At 31.5% G+C, this 18847-nt stretch overlaps 2 protein-coding genes across 9 annotated transcripts; one reads left to right on the top strand and one right to left on the bottom strand.

The window, feature by feature from the left end:
- The first annotated feature begins 11703 nt into the window (after positions 1–11703).
- Positions 11704–15043, top strand: LOC112789838 (protein NUCLEAR FUSION DEFECTIVE 6, mitochondrial). Of its 8 annotated transcripts, none has more exons than XM_025831916.2 (4): positions 11723–12075; positions 12184–12305; positions 12822–12874; positions 13374–14561. In XM_025831916.2, the coding sequence occupies exons 1-3, from the start codon at positions 11933–11935 to the stop codon at positions 12827–12829; spliced, it is 273 nt and encodes a 90-aa protein (XP_025687701.1). In that variant the 5' UTR covers positions 11723–11932; the 3' UTR covers positions 12830–12874; positions 13374–14561. The 8 variants fall into 8 exon arrangements, with proteins under 8 accessions (XP_025687700.1, XP_025687701.1, XP_025687705.1 ...); XM_072232569.1 differs by lacking the exon at positions 13374–14561 and adding an exon at positions 14707–15043 and having other exon boundaries at positions 11801–12075; XM_025831917.2 differs by having other exon boundaries at positions 11801–12075; positions 14193–14561.
- Positions 15044–15130: 87 nt separating this feature from the next.
- On the bottom strand, positions 15131–16603 carry LOC112789837 (uncharacterized protein At4g28440). Its single transcript, XM_025831912.3, has 2 exons — positions 16015–16603; positions 15131–15738 (listed from the first exon to the last, which is right to left on the bottom strand). The coding sequence occupies exons 1-2, from the start codon at positions 16274–16276 to the stop codon at positions 15548–15550; spliced, it is 453 nt and encodes a 150-aa protein (XP_025687697.1). The 5' UTR covers positions 16277–16603; the 3' UTR covers positions 15131–15547.
- Positions 16604–18847: the final 2244 nt, after the last annotated feature.

The following is an 18847-nucleotide window of genomic DNA, read 5'->3' as shown; positions in this document are numbered from 1 at the left end:
TGAAAAAAAATTATTTAAGGGTGAGAAATCACACGCGAATTTTTTTTCATGTGAGAGAGAGAAGAGTGTATCTCTGAATGGTGTGACAAGAGAGGTGCTTTACCTTGCTATGGTTAAGACAAATCGGTGCCTCCGATTTGTTTTATTTTTCAAACAAACAATCACAAATCAGACGGTCCGATTTGTGTTTTCGAAAATAAAAAAATTTTTAATGTTGAAATCGGACCGTCCGATTTTTATTTTTAAAAATAAAAAATAAAAAATACAAATCGGACCCTCCGATTTGCAGTTTATTTTTTTCTTCAAACAAATCGGACCCTCCGATTATAGTTTATTTTTATCTTTAAACAAATCGGACCCTCCAATTTGAACAAATACCAATAAAAAAATACCATATAAAAAAAATCTAATCTTCCAATAACAATGTATTACACATATATTTAATCAATATTAAAAAGAATTAGCCGAAATCAAAGGGAATTGTAGCCCTGGTAGAAACTCGTTGCCAATGCCTAGTCTCCATAGCTAGTGGTTGGATAAATCCCTATAGCTAGTGGCTATATCAATCCCTATGGTCATGACAGATTAGTCCCTGTAGCTAGCCCCTCTCTCTCCCCCTCCCTCCCTCTCTATCTCTATCTCTATCTCTATCTCTATCTCTGAGTGGGTGAAGTTTAACTACATATATAGTCGTCAGCTAAATAAATTCAGCGATCGTAAACTACGTGTCTTTTGAAATGTTAGTTGAGTTATCTGCTTCTAAAACCAATTGGATCAAAGAACAGAGTGTAATCACATCGCATGGAGTTTCATCAATTCAGGTTTTGCAAGAGACATAAAAACAACCAATTTACCATTCCACCAGCCTGCATCCTCCTGTTCCTCTCTCTTTAGCGGCGTAGTTGCCAAAGTCATTCTCTTCTGCGTTGCTTTCATGGCAATCTCGTTTCAATTTGTTACCTTTGGTTGCGAAACAAGATGAAGGAGCAAGAAGAAGAGATCGAAGATTGGAAACTGGAGCACTGGCACCACAAATTCTCTTACGATGAACTCAGCCACACAACAGTAGAATACCTTTTAGGCTCTAGTAGGTTCAGAAGAGTATACAAATGAACGCTTCAGAACAAAATAGACGTGGTCATTATGGCTAGGTTTGGTAAAATTTTTTGGAAAGATACTTGCACTTTTTAAAAATACAAGTTTCTCATTTTGTGTTTAGTAAATAAAAAAAAAAACATGTTTTTGTGTTTGACTTTAAAAGATTGCAGTACTTTTGAAAGCAATTAAAGTAAATCTTTTTAAAATTGGTTTGTACTTTTTAAATTTTAACAGTCTAATATAACCTCATATATTAACTAATTTTAAATTTAACGTTTAAATTTATGTCTTTTATAGTATTTTTAAATTTTAAACCCTATTTTACCAAACGAAATTATTGTTGGTTGTGTTTATTAAAAGTCATTTTTAATTTGATTTACAAAACATAAATGTTATATCTTTTAAAAAATTATCTTTTAAAAGTTTTACCAAACTAAGTTGAAATGTTTCAACCACGACTCAAAGCAAGGCGTGAGGAAATTCATGGTAAAAAATTATCTTTTAAAAGTTTTACCAAACTAAGTTGAAGTGTTTCAACCACGACTCAAACCAAGGCGTGAGGAAATTCATGGTGGAGATTTCAAGCTTGGGAGGCTCTGATGCGAGGATTATTGATGATAAAGAATTTTCACAAAAATATCTCGTTGTAAGTATAGTTTTAAACCAACAACGAATCCTCAAATCAAATTTAATTTTAGTTGTCACAAGTTCAACCCCAATAAAATAACCGAGAGTATTAATCCCGGATCGTTCTCCCTATGAATTGCAATGAAGTGCTCAATTATTGGCTATGGATTGTATCTTTTGGGATTTTTGATATAAGAGACAAGAAACATAAATGACAAGAAGGTAAAGGAACTCAAATGGTAAAAAGTTCTTGGCAAGAGTTGATGGTTAAGGATCTCTATCCTTATCACTAACCACAATATGATAATTGCAAGGATCAATCTCATTAAGTCATCCTCTAACGAGTGAAAAAAAGTCAAATGAGCTTTATCAATCCCACTCCATAAGTCCTAGCCACTCACTAATTGACTTAGTGAAAGCTAGTGTCAATGGACATCAATTATCAATGACTTGGACATTAGTAACTCAAGGTCACCTAAGTTACCATCCCAAGTCAAGAATAGAAAAATCTACTCTAACATCCTTCCAAGCATTTTATCAAACACTTAGAAGGCATAAAAGGAAAGCACAATAAAATGATAAGAAATATAAAATCTAACACTACCAAATGCAAGGAAATAACAATAAGAACATCAAACATAAATTGCATTGATTGAAATTAAAGGGAACAAAAGTGCATCAACGTAAAAGAAGCAAAATAGAAGAAATTAACAAGAAGAACTAAGAGAGTAAAGATATAGCAACAAGGAATTGAAAGGAAAAGCAAATGAAAACAACAATTAAAACTAGATCTAAGAAAATCCTAATCTAAACCTAACCTAATTCGAGAGAGAAGAGAGAGCTTCTCTCTCTAGAATTATAACCTAAAACATGATGAAAACTCCAAACTAACACTACTTGATTCATCCCCCTTTAATCTTTGGGTTCAATAGCATCAGAAATGGGTTGGATTGGGCCGAAAATACTTCAGAAATCGCTGGCCACGAGTTGCCTTTAGTGAGTCACGCTGATCATGCGACGCATACGCATAGAACGACGCATACGCATCCTTAAACGCCAAGCAACTATGGCAAATTTTATATCATTTTGAACTTCTGGATGTTAGATTTCCAACGCAACTGAAACAGCCTCATTTGGACCTCTGTAACTCAAGTTATGGTCGATTAAGTACGAAGAGGTCAGGATTGACAACTTAGCAGTTCCTTCATTTCTTCATGAGTTCTCCATTTTTATATGTTTTTTTTCTTCATTCCCTCAATCCAATCTTTGCATTCTAAGCATGAAATCACTTAAAAAAACATATCAATGCATCGAATGGAATCAAGGTGAATTAAATTTAGCTATTTTAAGACCTAAAAAAATATGTTTTCACTCTTAAGCACAATTTAAGGAGAATTTACAAAACTATGCTATTTTCGTAAATAAATGTGGGAAAAGTTGATAAAATCTTCTAAATTCAACACAAGATAAACCACCAAATTGGGATTTATCAGGCTCCAACACAAGAACTTGGTACAAAACTACAAAGGAGAGAGATTTATAACACAATGTTTTGTGAGACCTAAACAAAACGATGTCGTTTTTGCAATGCTTATAGGGATTGATATGTCCATTGGCTACAAGGGCTAATTTGTCCAACTCATTATACATTTGTGCAAGTTAACGTTCTAAATCAGTATTTGACATTATTGACTTACAAAAAAATTGACCAAAAACTATATTGACTAAAAAAATAAATATTTTTAAGAATGTTGTTCATACAGCTTGAAATAAAGGAGCTCCAGATGCGGTCAATTATTTGTTGGAGGTTCCTAAAGATACAACTAGCTTCAATAAAAAGATTTTTGCCAACATTTTTGTTAAGAAAAGGGAGTTAGAGAGGCTTTTGAATGACGTTTAGATTACTCTGGAGAGTCAAGAGGATCAACAGTTTAGGATCAAAGAGCAAATTTTGCATCAGGAACTGAATTCTATCCTTCTTCAATAAGAACTGTTGTGGTACAAAAAATTTAGAGAACAGTGGGTGAGATGTGGAGACAGAAATAAAAAATATTTTTATTTGCAAACGGTCATCAGGCGAAGGAGGAACAAAATTAATGAGTTGTTTTTGGAGGACGGATCTTGGATCACAAAGACTTCAACTCTAGAAATAACGGTAAATTCTTTTTTTTAAAAAACTCTTTTCTACAAGGGAGGATATTGACCTAGACGCTATGAGGCTTTTTTCCTGTCCGTCTTTTAGTACTGAGGCTTGTCAAATGCTAGTGGAACCAATGATGTCTGAAGAGGTTAAAAGAGTTGTGATGACCATGAGTTCATTTAAAGACCTAGGGCCAGATGGATTTCGAGCAATTTTCTACAAAGAATTTTAAAAATCTCTTAGCAATGATATGTGTGGGCTGGTCAAGTGAGTCTTTGAGGATAAGCCAATGAATGTGGCTATTTTTGATACTCTCATTGTTCTAATTCCTAAAGTGAAAGTTTCCTCTTTCTTACGGGAGTTTCGGCCTATTAGCTTATGTAATGTAATTTATAAAATTGTTACAAAGATTCTAGTTAACAAGTCCAGACCTTTTCTGTTGAAGATCATTGGTTCTTTGCAAGGCGGGTTCATTTCAGGGAGAGGAACCACAGAGAATATTATCATTGCTCAGGCTATTATGAACTTTATGAGGAATACCAAGTCTCGAAAAGGGACCATGGCGTTCAAGATTGACTTGACTCTCTCATTTGATGTTTGCGGATGACCTCTTGTTTTTCTGTAAGACATCGAAAGTTCAAGTAATAGAGGTTATGCATTACCCGGACTTATTTTCTAGAACGTCAAGTTTGAAGGTAAATCTTCATAAGTCGAAGGCCCATTGTTTCAAAAGGGTGTCAGAGAGGAGGAAAGAGGTTTACTTAGGGGTATCTAACATCCGATTTTGCAATGATTTGGATAAATACTTGGGAATTAATATCGGCCATGCCAGAGCTTCTAGGAGGATGGCTCAGGAAGTTATTGAAAAAATTTCGAGAAAGCTCTCCAGTTGGAAGGATGCTTGCTGAATAAGGCAGGGAGGCTTTGTCTTGTCAAATCGGTTATGCCCTCTATCCTGATTTGTGACATGCAAATTTCTCCACTCCTGAAGTATGCATGTAATAAAATTGATTCCTTGATGAGACAGTTCTTGTGGAAAGGCCAAGCGACCAGAAAAGAGCTGCCTCTAGTAAGGTGGGAGGTCACCATAACTCCTAAAAAGGCAGGATGATTGGATATTAGGGATACTTCCTGTGTTAACATGGGGCTTCTGAAAAAGTTGGTATGGGATTGTCTAAATAATAGCGAAAAGTTGTTGGTGCAGGTTTTGAAGTATAAATATTTCAGGAATCAGCCTGGTATGAGCGGAAATAGTAGAAATTCTTCATCAGCTACTTGAAAGAACATTATTAGTGCCTATGAGTATCTCAAGGAAGGGATTCATTGGAATGTTGGGGATGTCCACAAATCAGTTTGGTATAATGAGTGGACTTCTTTTGGTAAGCTGAAACCTTGTTCCTTATGTGCATATTTCTGAATCAGATTTCATAGTGGCTGACTTGTGGAAAGGGATATCATGAGAGGTTGATAGTCTTACCACGCCTATTTCGTATGAGATTAAGAGGTTTATTCGTGGTCTGAGATATCATAGTTTGACTAAGTTGGAACCACAATAGGAGTGGTGTCCTACAGCAACAAAAAAGTATGGTACAAGAGAGGGTTATAGATAGTTATTAGAGAAAATCTTGAATTGGAATGCCAATAGCAAATGGAACTGGTTGTGGAATACTAACATTCCGAAGAAGTTCAAATTCACTATGTACCTTGGCTTACATGATGCTTTACCGACTGAGACCTTTTGATTCAAGCGGCATTTAGCTTCTTCAGATATGTGTAAGAGATGTAACAAGATGCAGGAAACAATGGAGCATTGCCATAGAGACTGTGAAGGATCAAAAGCAATTTGGCATATGTTGGATCCTAGTATCATGAACTCGACGGCTGGTACTGATCTTGAAAAGCAGTTTCGGAAGGCCTTGGCTGATAATGAGGCATCTTTTGGTGCAGGATTTTGGTGGGTATGGAGACATTGGTGCAATGACATATTCAATGTTGACAACCCTTAGACAGACCACAAGGTTGTTTCCTTAGCCAGAATTACCGCCAAAGACTTACAGGTTTATAGGAATCGAAACAGTGCCTTTAGGTTTTTCCAAAATCACCTGTGTTGGGAACCACCGACAGACAATAATTTTAAAGTTAATTGTGATGCAAGCTTGTTTTTGGATTCAAAATTAGCGAGATTTTGGTGTATTATTAGAGATTCTAAGGGATGTTGGATCTCGGGCTGCTCTGGAAGCATTGTCCCCTGATCTATCATCAGATGTGAATTATTTGGTGCTTGGAGGGGGTTCGTTTTAGCTCAGAATTGCAGTTTGAGTATATGTGAAACGAATTGTCTTGATATTCTGCCCATTATGCATAATTTTACAAGTGGATATTCATCTAAAGTAACATATTTGGTTCATAAGATTCAGCAATTTTTATCTTGTCATTGACTTGTTCACGTTAAGTGGGTATTCCAAAAAGCACATAGAGCTGTGAATTAAATGACTAGATATGGTGCCAAGAGTAACTCTAATAATGTTATTTAGTTTGAGCATTGTGTTTATCTCCAGCAAATCATCTGCTCAAATATAGGATAGTGTTTACTTTGTTTCTTTGCGTGTTTAGATAAGAGATAAATATTGACTAAAACTTTTTGAAAATTAAAATGTCCACTTTTAAAAACGTAAAAAAAAATTTAGATAATTACTCCTTAAAAATTTTTAATTATTAATTTTTTTCCAAATAAATTATATCTAATTCAAAATTTAAATTTAAATTTTAATATTTTAAATTGTTAATTTTTTTCTCAAAATCGTAATCAACTTATTCAATTCAAATCACAAGAATTCAAATTGAATTGGATTAAAAAATAAATTCAAATCAATACTATGCAAATTATAACCGTTTAGATCAAATTGAACTAGTTTAAAAAAAATCAAACCGATATAATACAAATAACAACAACTTATATTTACGTTTTAAATCGATTCAAATTGTATTGCAAATATATTTTTTTATCTTATAATTAGTAAAATATTTTATTTTATTTAAGAATAAAATATTATTTAGTTCTCAATATTTGAGTTAAATTTTAATTTAACCTTTAACATTTCAAACGTCTTATTTCAGTTTCAAAAAATTTTAAAATTGACATTAATAGTTTACGAAATGAGTCACATAGATATTAATAACATTACTAGTTAAGTCATATCTTTTTATATGTGTTAGAAAAATATAATCAAAACCTTCTTGTAACACTTTTTCTCCTCAATTTTTTTGTTGTATAAAACTCCAAATACTAACAATCAATCATCAATACTTCAAAATTAAAGAAAAAAACTTTTATATTAGTGATCTTTGGTTCATCGATTTTATTTATATACTGAAATCGAATGTTATTAACTCTTTAATATGCGAATTATTTGTATCAAATTTAATAGTGGAACAACATTAAACCTGTTTAAAAATTTTTTGGAATTAAAATAAGACGTTTAAAAGTTTTTGAGACTAAAATAGGACATTTGAAATGTTAGAGACCACATTATAATTCATCCCAAACGTTGAGAACTAAAGTAATAATTTATCTTTTATTTAAAAGTAAAGACACTTTATACGGGTATGTTTAAAATAAGTACAACAACTTTATATATATTGCATGTATCATATTTTTATAAGCAATTAAATTTCATTAAATGTAAATTAAAAACTTTTATAAAAGAAAAATATTAATAGACTATAATAAATATAGAATACATTAGGTATTATTAATACATAAATAAATATTTTTTAATATATAATATTTTAAACGACAAACATAATTTTTTATTTTTAAATAATAATTATAAAATATATAAATACAAAAATATATTTTTGATTTATTAAGATCAATTATCATATAATAAAATTTTATAATATTAAAAAATTATATTAAAATAATATTTTAAATTGTAACGTAAAAATATAAAATAAATAAATTTTATTTATATTACTTGACAAATAATTAAATTATTATATTTAAATTTTATTAACTAATTACTTTGTAAAAAATATAATTATATAACACATATTTTTATTAAAATATTTATAAAAATATAATTTATTTAAAATATTATATATAATATATAAAAATGTTGATATTTTATTTTTTTTAATTTTTTAAAAAATTATTTTGAATAAAAAAAGAAAAAAATAAAAAATACGCATATTTTTTTTATGAAAGAAGCACATTAAAAAAATCATAAGGCACGCTTCTAACAGTTTTTTTTCCTTTCTTTATTTAAAATAACTTTACTTAAAAAATTGAAAAATAAAAAGGTGAACATGTCTATGTATTATATATAATATTTTAAATAAATTATATTTTTATAAATATTTTAAATAAAAATTATATTATATAATAATATTTTTAACAAAATAATTATTTAATAAAATTTTAATATAATAAATTAATTATTTTATATTTTTATATCACAGTTTAAAATATAATTTTAATAGTTTTTTAATATTAAAAAAATTATTACATAATAATTAATTTTATAAATAAAAAAGATTTATATTTTTTATAAATAAAAGATTATGTTTATCATTTAAAGTATTATATTAAAATATATTTATTTATTTATGTACTAGTGATGTTTAGTATATTATAATCTATCAATATTCTTCTTTTATAATAACTATTGATTTATATTTAATAAAATTCAATAATTTATAAAAACATGACACATCTAATACACATAAAGTTGTTGTGCTTATTTTAAAGATACTTTGGTTCGGTTTTGTTACAACACTTCCGTGGTAAGACTAAAGGTGGCAGCATGTACCCTACTCGTGGTACCTAATCGAGTCGAATCTTGCCAATCCAATTTACATCGGGTAGGATTGAGTGCAGAGTGAATTCTCATACGAGTTAGATAGGGTGCGGATTGGGTCTCAGTCCTACCCGACTAATTCACACCCTATATATGTATATGTTATATGTTTATATAAAAATATGTTTTAGGTGGATGTTGCGACAAATAGAATTTTTATAAACTTACAATGATTTTATTTCTGTTTGTGTTATTAATTTTAGTAAAGACTTTTATATAGAATTGAATATTTGATATTTTATGTTATTTTATGAAATAATTATGTTATTTGTGGGATGATTGTATTATTTGTGTTTAAATTTTTAATTTATATATTCATCAAATTATATAATAATATTGTATGTTTTTAATAATCTACAAATAAAATTAAATATCCACAGATTGAGAATAAATAAAATTAAAATTAAAATATTTTCAACTTATAAATAGAATAAAATTAAATTTATGTAAAAAATTTAACACAAATAAAATTAAAATTAAATCTAAATCTTATTCTACTTTATCCATCAACGTATACTTGTTTAGCACTTCAGGAATAGAAAGCTCCTCTTTAAATAGTTCCTCAGGAATTTTGGCGTTTTTGAATCAACAGAGAAAAAAATATTGAAAATAATAGCAAATTAATAAATAATTTAAAAAAGTTGCAATTTAGTATAATTCAAGAAAAAGTGGTTCCTGATTAAAAAAAAATAACTTTTGTTAGTTTTGATTGTCATATCATAGAATTGGCATTTGGCCATTATTTTATTTTGGAGGAAATGCATGTAATCATAACACAAAATAATATTGTCAATTTTAGAAACAATTTTATATTCTACATAGGAGTAGATAAATTTTAAGAAAAAGATAAATAAATTTTTAAACTTTTGTCACGTGAATATTTTCGTCCTTAAGAATTGAAAAATACATTTATGTTTCTAACTTTTTTAAAATCAGGACATTTAAATTCTTCCGTCCAACTGAAATTCTAAAATGTAAAAGAAATGTCTGACGTGGATGCCGTTATGCTAATGTAGTCGTAACAGTGTCCCACATGGTTGTGGCAGAAAGGTTTAAGGACAAAAAAGTCCCCCAATCCTAAAATGACTCCGTTCCATGCTCAACCCAAAAATTCAACCCGACATTGCAACCCCTCTTCCCTCTCGCACTCGCTGAAGGTTTCCCTTCCTCTGTGGCTTTTTCAACACTTGCTGAATGTCGCCTGCCTCGCCGCATTGATTGGAAATGGAAACGATGTCTCCATCTTCTTCGTTATCACCATTCGTTGGTTACTTTCTCCATCCCCAGCAACGCCATTATTATATTCTCTTCAAACCAAATCCTGCCGCACTAACCTTCTTCAAAGGACCATTGTAAATATCGCCTGTCTCTATTTTATTTTACAGAAAAATATCGATCTACATTAGAATTTATTTTACAGACATGTTAATAAAAAAAATAACTATGCTAATTCATTCTTTTATGATTTACATGCACTTTGTTTTTCTTGTTTTCCTTTTTCACTCTCTTATTTGGTATACGGATACCTAAAAACCTTGCAAGCCATTGTGGCTTCCCAGTAAAAAAAAAGTAACATCTTAAGAGCATTCCTATCACCACTCCACATGCATATCCCACTATCACCACTCCACATGCATATCCCACTGCACAGAATTTTCAGCCAAATTCAAAATTTTTCTCATGCTCAAAAGTCAAAGATGATGAGGTATGTCCATTGTCCTCACTTCCATTGCTTGATTTTGATAAAAAGAATTCACATGGCATTGCATTTCCTTCGTATGAATAATTTTGGAATGTGTTGAATTGGCCACATATAGGTATAGTTTTCTCTAATTGATTTTGTGAAACATTTAAAACTGCTAGAAAATTCAAATTTGTTAAGGCTAAAGAAATCTCACCCCTCAGCTGATTCCATGAGAGATCCGCATTCCAAATTTCTCAAGTTATCCAAAGTTTGTGGAATAATGTCACTGATTCTATTATGTGAGAGATTGAGCCTTTTGAGAAAATTTAGTTATCTAATTACTTGTGAAATTTCACCCACAAATAAGTTATTTGACAAGTCTTTAATTGTAAAAGTTATTAATATTTTCACTAGTTTCACTAACTGATCTTTTATGTTGACTACTATTGATACAAAATATGATCTAGAAGAATGGACATGCATATATTGCAACCCAGTTTGAATGTAATTGACATTCATCATTCCTTAAAAGTTATTCAAGTATGATACAGACAAGGACCCACTAAAATAGTTGTTGGAGAATAAGGGGTAGGGAGAGAGGATAATGCTTACTCGAAGCGATTTGACAATGAAATTCTTGTTCAGACGAGTTTGGTGTACAAGTTGAATCTCGAGTTCGGAGACACGTTGTAGCAAAGGTTCATCCATAGGGATGCTAATGAATGAAAGGAATGTTGAGAACTTCTCAAAAAAAACTAATTAAACACATGATGCATTCTCGGAGTTGCAGCCGGCAATCAGGGACAAGCTTGGGAGGAGGTTTAGACAGAAACGGTGTCGTTTTAGGGTTGATGGACTTTTTTTGTCCTTAAACTTCTGCCACATCCACGTGGGACACCGTTATGACATCATCAGCATAACGGCATCCACGTCAGACATCTCTGTCATGTTTCATAATCTAAGTTGAATGCAGGGATCCAAATGTCCTGGTTTTAAAAAGGACAGAGATATAAATGTATTTTCAATATTTAGTGATCAAAATGTTCGCGTGACAAAAGGTTAGGAATATATTTATCTTTTTCTCATATTTTTTTTTTGTTTATCATGTATCTTCCATTACTAAAAACTAATTCGTCATAAATTAAAATTCTATTTAAGAATTTATCGGTGAACAATAATTCTTATATATACAAAGCTAAATTTAACTATTAACAATTATTTAAATAGACAATAAACTATTCACTTGCCCAAATTAATTAGAGTAGATATGCATAATGGTGTCTATGATTATGGACATGGACATTACACAAACGCAGCCACCAAACACGGCCTTAGAGTTGGCATCTCAGTTTAGGCTTAAATACAAAATCCAAAGAAAACTTCTATTGGGCTCTGATCCAGCCCAAAGTTCCAAACTACGAAGAACCATACAACATCCAATAGCAACGGCTACGACGCTGCAAAGGGTTTTGGTCTCGCTACTAAAAACCCTACTTCTATCCCCAAACATTTCCGTTCCCTAAAATGGCCACCGCCGCCGCAAGATCCATCTTCCGGTCATCCTCCGCAGCCCGCTGCGCCTTCCGCGCCGCGGCGGAAGCCAAATCCTCTCGCTCAACGTTCTTCCGCATGGCCTCCAATAAACCTCTCTCCCAATCCACTCGCAGGTAATTCAAATCAATGCTTTTCCTTGAAGCTTCTTATTTGGTTATTTATTTGTTCATTTTCAGTTTCCGAATCAATTATTGATGCATTGTTTCTGTGATGCACGAAAGGATCCCTGTTGAATTGAGTTTCTGTGTGGAATCGATGATGCCGCTCCACACTGCCACCGCCTCCGCTCTTATGAATTCAATGCTCGCAATTTCTCGCCACAGATGCGGTTGGATTCCTGAAGGTATAATAATCCTTTTAACTTCTCTCCTAACTGTTCTCAATTTTGGTTTCAGTGCACCTTTTAATGGACATGTTTGTTGACATTGTCATTATATCATGAACAGTTATTTCTGTTCTTGATGGCTAGTGGAGTTAGTTTTTTAGTTATTCATTAATTTCGGTGTCTTCCAACTTGATGGGTACAAGTCGTTTCTGCATTGTGAATGAATCTATTTATTCATTCCCCATTCATTAGATCAATTATTGATAGGCCTTGTTCGTAAAGTGCAATTGATTGCAATGCTTTTGGTGTAATTAATCATTAATGTGGATGCCAGTGTTAGTTTGGGACTCGATGGTGAGAATTATTTAAGAGGGATTTAGTAAGAAATCTTTGAGAGTTATGTTGTTTGAGAATAAAATAAAATAAGAAGAGCTTAGGAAAACGAATGGTTTTGATTTGGGTGTTGTGTGCTCCCTCTCATTGGGTTGTGTTTGCTACGATTTTCTGACAATTCAATTTTGCTTTTTGGATTAGGTAGCTAAGCATCTCTAGGATACCTTGATGTTCTTTCTCCAATTAGTTTTCTGGTATGTTTCTTTCAATTCCTGAGTCATGTGAGATTTAACTTTTAACATATGGGGCATTTAAAAAGTGTATGTAATGCAATTTTGCCATGTGCAAAGGAAAAAAGTGGTTCATTTTTTATTTATCTGATGCTTAGCCCTTCGTTTCTCCATCTCTCTAAAAAATTTGTATATCTTAACATGCCCCCTCACATAAAAGCTATTTGGCCAAAAGTGTGAAAAATGCTTAAATCCACCTTCTGGTGCTGAAATTCAACTTATTTTATTTAAAAGAATGGAGATGTCAAGGTATCAAACTCAAGAACATCTTGTTCTTGAGGTTTTGATACCATGTCATAAATAATCTCTCCCAAAAGTTCAAGTTATTAGTTTTGCAAAATGAGTGATGTTATATCTTAACAACTACCAATGGTGTACCTGAGTTAATGGATTAATGTATTCCCTGAATCATCTTTTTCCACTTATGCTTTAGTGAACCCACACGCAGTCCTTTTGTTTGTAGGCCAAATGCAGACTACTTGAAGAATCAGGAAGCGAAAATAGGATGACATGGACTTCCTAGTTCCTATCATAGGATGTTGAGCTTTTAATAAATGATTATGTTGTTACTAGGAACGTTTTCTGAAATCTATAACGAATTATTTAACATTTTTCGGAGCACATTTGTTGTGTTCACGGATTTGTTGAACATCATTATGCAAACCATTTCTTAGTTTACATTGTTGGTTATTTGTGCCTCTATTTATGCCCAAATTCTAAACATTAGAGGACAGGGACTTCGTATAATAAGATTTTGAGCTTTAAACAAAGAATTTGTCATCTTGAAATAATTACAAGACAACCCCTTAAGTGTATTTTCTGTAGCACATTTTTGTGCTCCTGTATTTGACATTTGTCATCATGCAAAATACACCGTAGTTTACATTGTAGTGTCTCATTATTAATCAAGCCTAAAGTTTATGCATCTTGATAATAGTTGGCACTGGTTAGGAAATGAAAAAGCATGTCAAGGTCGTTTTTCCAGGGGTCTGATTATGAAACTTCTGGATGAACAAGTAATTATTGATTGAAAGGGTTGAGATGAAATACTCCTGACACCCACATAGGAGATTTTCTATAATTTAGTGTATTTGCCCACAACTTGTGTGTTATTTAGAGGCATTGTGCATATCTGTCATGATTCTGTTGCTGAAATTCTATCATTATAATCATATTGTAGTAAATTGCAATTCAATTATCTTCCTGATTTGTTTTCACCATAAATTAGGGTCAAACAGTAATATAAGGGGTTATAGTGTATTGATCTATTTTGTTTAACCAGATTGCAATGATGATATGTGATAAGTGTTCGGAGGATTGAAGCGAACTTGTATTACAAATCTGTCATGTGAGACTATCTGCTGAGAAAATCAGGAGTTTTGACTGAGCCATTTGGAAGGGCATCTTGTGTCCCAATAAGGAATTTTAGGCCTATTGTTAATTTACTTTCTCAAATATAAGTTGAGATATTTTTGCATAAAGCTTTATATTGTTTTCCATGTTACTTAAAAAATTTGTATTGAATTAGACTGGGATGTTTAGTGAATGTAGGTAGTTGGAAATTCTGTAATTCCAATAGAATGATAACGGGAATTTTTGAAATGAATTGAAATATTCAATGAATGTTGGTATCACGTTGTTGTTTTGACTAGCTGGAGTTGGATACTGACATTTTTTTCCTTTTGTATGGAAACTAATGGGGCACTTTCAATTGACATGAAAATTTGTTCATCATTTTGGCCTTATTGCTTATGTATTCTGGGTGGTTCGTGATGTTTATTTATTTTATCTTTCAGAAGGAGATGGGTCATGATGTGATTACTACGTGCATTATGCTCAAAACTTTCTTGGTGATTTTTTCCAACTTCTGATTAAGTGTTTTGCTTATCTAGATCTGTGACTTCCTGACCAACTTTTGTACTGAGTTGGTCCGCCACCAGTTTTCAGAACCGTGCACTCCTTTCTCATGAAGGTTCGCATAGCATCCCAATTTTGTAAGAGATACTGAAAAATACTGTGATGCATTCGCTGTTTCATTTTAGCGTGATCAAATATTAATCATGTTCTGTTGAGTACATTTTGGCAAGAAACATATGCCGAAATAAAGAATAAATCCAAATGTTTTTTTTTTCATTTGCCCATAATCACTCAACATGAGGAATATTTTATGACCCAAATAAAAGAATAAATCCAAATATTTTAAGATACGAAGAAAGGAAATGAAGGAAAATTAGAGAACGTGTTCATAATACCAATAACAAAATAATACGTCAAAACTCAACTGTTAAACTGTGATCCCACTTGGCCACTTATTATACATTCCATCCGATATTGTTGAGATTGAGAGTTGATTCAGCATATGCATTCAAACATTTTCGTCATTTGTGTGCATGGGGCAACTTCTAACTGAATTTGTGGAAAGACCACGGGATATATTATCATACGTAGCCAATAAGACCAATATAAAACAAATATTTGCTTCGCATGTGAAGCATAGGCACAATAATAAGCCTAACACAACCAAGACTTTACCACATGAAAACTGCACAGCAATCAAATCACTTACGGTCAAAACAAAAATCAGAACCTCTAATAACTAGAAAAAAGATTCAACCCCCAGAAAGGAAGAAAATATAATCACTCCTCAACTACATTAACCAGTTCATATTCAACTAAAGAAAGATTGTTGTCCTCTTTAACTTGAAAGCTTGCCGGTTCAGTGACCTCAATCCTCCCCCATTTATCAACTGCTAGCCTCATGGATCCCTTGAACATGTCAATCTTTGCATTTCGCAGAATTAACGTCGCCCCTGGATTCATAACGTCCACTGAACCCAAAAAAAGAAAAATTAATTGCTCGTCATGTTTTTATTGATAATTTTTTTTTTAAAAATAATAAACACAAATTCGTAAGGATTATAATTCGAAGCAAACATATTCGAACTCCACAATAACTATTTTCTACAAAGTTGTGGGAGAGAAACAAAAAAAAATGTAAGAAATAAGAAAGACCAAATTTAAAATTAGGTTACTCCAATTCTGTGAGAAATGAAATAAGAAAGTCGAGTTCATAAATTAAAGAACAAACGCAACAGAAAAGGCACCTTGTTCGTTACGAGCGGTGAAGATGACGGTGCCGGTTTCGTCTCCGATGAGGCACTCGGAGATGCGAGAGGGGCGGCGGGAAGGGCGAGAGAGGAGCATGGAAGAAGAAGATCGAGGTCCCTTAGTTCCTACAGTCTTGACTGGCTTCGAAGAAACGACTTTAACGGTCAACGTGTGACCGTTGGTTCCCGGTTTCAGCTGGTCAACCTTTATGAACACTGGCTTCCTCTTTGCCGCTACTGCTGCTGTTGCTGTTGCCATAATCTCAGGCTTCTTCTAGAATCTTCGATTACTTAATGGAGTGAGTATGAATGATGAATGAATTCTTCTTTTGTTTTGGTAGGTTTGTGAAGAAATGTGTTGCGTTAAACCCTAATATTTGTTCATTTATTTTTCTTCGGATTTGGGGATTTAATTCATCTTTGGGCTTTTCTTTTTCTCCAGTTTCTGAGTGACACACGTTTTCGGGCTTGAAAATGTATTGATGTGTTTATGGTTTCAAAAACGATAATTGACTGCAATACTACATGAATCCATTTTCCAACTCAATTTAACTACCTTTTTTTTCCTTATCCTATTTGTTTTTTCTGTTCATTTAATTAATTAGTTTACTTTTTAGCCTAAACTTAGAAATTAGAATCCAATATACTCCTAATCTTATAAATAATTGTACACGGTCAATTGATATAAATTTATAAGAAAAAGGCATTCTATTGTTGAACTTATAGTTTCTATTATTTATAAACCTCATTAATTTGATTTAAGAGAGATTCGATTTTTATTTTTATATTTTACTAACTTTTTTCATTTTAAAAAAATTAATTAAAAAATCATAAATTTAGCTTCATTAAAGAAAACTAGAGATAAGTATTGTTTTACTCAATAAGATTTAAGGTTAAAATCAAAATCGTCCCTAATCTTATTTTGAATTTAAAATCATCCCCAACATTTTATTTAATATTAAAATCGTCCTTTTGAATAAAATATTTTTCTAAATAACGAAAATATCCCCTTATTTCCAAAGTTCCACGCTTCTTCTTCTTCTTTCATTAACAACTTCTTCCTTTAACAAAATTTAGAACCATTATTCTTCTTCCATTAACAAAATTCAAACATAAAATTCTTCTTCTTTTATTAACAAAATTCATATCTAATTAAAATATTAAGAAATTTTTAAATTCATCTCTAATTACAAAACCCAAAAATCTATACATCTAATTAATAAGAACTGGCAAAATGAATCAATAGGTTAATTTCAATCAAATCAAATTGATACCTAAAAATCATAACAAAATTATTCCAATAAATTAAAAAAAATAAACAACATACTTAGAAATTGAAAAAACTTTACATATAAAGATAAAAAACTAAAAAAACATCAATTTATCACTTGAACATCTCAATAATATAAATTATTGCATCTGATCCAACTTCAAGTAGTGTAGATTGACAAAAAATACTAGAAAATTTGTGGAGCTTCACGGAATGATCGATGGATGAAAGCGAGGCAAGTGAAATTGGGGCTAAGAGCGAGGGTGGTGACACCATCACGATGGTGGCGAAAGGTCCTGAGGGGAGTGGAGGAGGGAAGGAGGGGGTTGTGGAGGGCGACGGTGAAGCGCGATGAGGATTAGAGTTTCTTTTTTCTGAGTCCCTACTTCTTTCATTTTTTGAATTTCTGCTTCTCTCTTTTCTAAAGATGTGAATGAGAAGAAGAGGTTGTGATGGAAATGATTATCTGAGGGCATAATTGTCCGACGGACAATTTTAATACTAAATAAAATGTTTGAGACGATTTTAAATTCAAAATAAGATTAATAACGATTTTGATTTTGACTTTGAACGTTAAAGACCAAAACAGTACTTATCCCAAAAAACTACCTCTTGACTAAGTCAAAGTTATATGTGACTGAGAAAATTAAAAAAGTGATTCATTGGTAGAATTGAAAGGAAAAATTACATTAATATTGTCTAACGACTAGACCCTTGGATTTTTTTTAAATAAATAAATTAAATATTTTATTTATGAATATAGATAATTTGTAGTTTATTTACTAAATTGTGCTCTTTTATTTATTTTATTTACAGTGCAAACGAGATAAGACATGTTTGCTGTTGCATGTATCACAATTGCATGCGTATTGTGAAACAAGGCTTATTTCGTTTATACTGTAAATGAGATAAGCAAGGTCCGTGCCTATATAGGCAAGTCATTTACAGCATGACTGTTGTAACTTTCAAGCTGTTTTTACTTCCTTTCTTCCTCCTGTGGACATTTTTGTTGATATTATTGAGGTAATTAGACATTATAGCATGCGCAGATGCACGAGATGATGACCTCAACCGCTTGAACGCGACGTGGCATATCGCTGCAGCGATCGACTTCCAAGTTAATGTTGTTATTTTTTTTAGTTAAATAAGCATACAGTTATAGTTAGGGTACTTTTATAAATTTAGTATCTGTTAGGTGATGGAATATATTTTTAGTAAGTGTTAATTAGTTAATTTAATTAACTTAATAGTTAATTTAATTTATTTAGTAAATATTTATTACGTTTTCTTATTTTTTTAATTCGAATTTTATAATTTTAATTATAATGTTGAATATGTTAGATAAATTGTTTTACTGAATATTTGTTGTAATGTTGTTGGATAAATTTTTTAAATGTTTGATTTTTAAAGTTAATTATTCAGAATTCATCTAAATTATGAAATGTGAAATAATTATTTATCATAATTATTATCTTTTTATTTCGAATATAAATTTTTTACTTCTGAAATAGATTTATTATTGAAATGTTTTATTTTTTAACAGAGACCTCGCCTACTACT

Source organism: Arachis hypogaea, chromosome 3 (assembly GCF_003086295.3).
Source record: "Arachis hypogaea cultivar Tifrunner chromosome 3, arahy.Tifrunner.gnm2.J5K5, whole genome shotgun sequence".
Lineage (NCBI taxonomy): Eukaryota > Viridiplantae > Streptophyta > Magnoliopsida > Fabales > Fabaceae > Arachis > Arachis hypogaea.
Note: the sequence above shows the minus strand (reverse complement) of the source record. Positions and strands in the feature narration are given on the sequence as shown.

Excerpts from the sequence above, each read along its gene's own strand:
- LOC112789838 (XM_025831913.2), top strand. The coding sequence starts at position 11,933 with ATGGCCACCGCCGCCGCAAGATCCATCTTCCGGTCATCCTCCGCAGCC. Across the intron at positions 12,076-12,183 it reads CTCTCCCAATCCACTCGCAG|GATCCCTGTTGAATTGAGTT; the intron begins GTAATTCAAATC and ends GATGCACGAAAG. Across the intron at positions 12,306-14,192 it reads ATGCGGTTGGATTCCTGAAG|ATTGCAATGATGATATGTGA; the intron begins GTATAATAATCC and ends TTGTTTAACCAG.
- LOC112789837 (XM_025831912.3), bottom strand. The coding sequence starts at position 16,276 with ATGGCAACAGCAACAGCAGCAGTAGCGGCAAAGAGGAAGCCAGTGTTC. Across the intron at positions 15,739-16,014 it reads CACCGCTCGTAACGAACAAG|TGGACGTTATGAATCCAGGG; the intron begins GTGCCTTTTCTG and ends TTTTGGGTTCAG.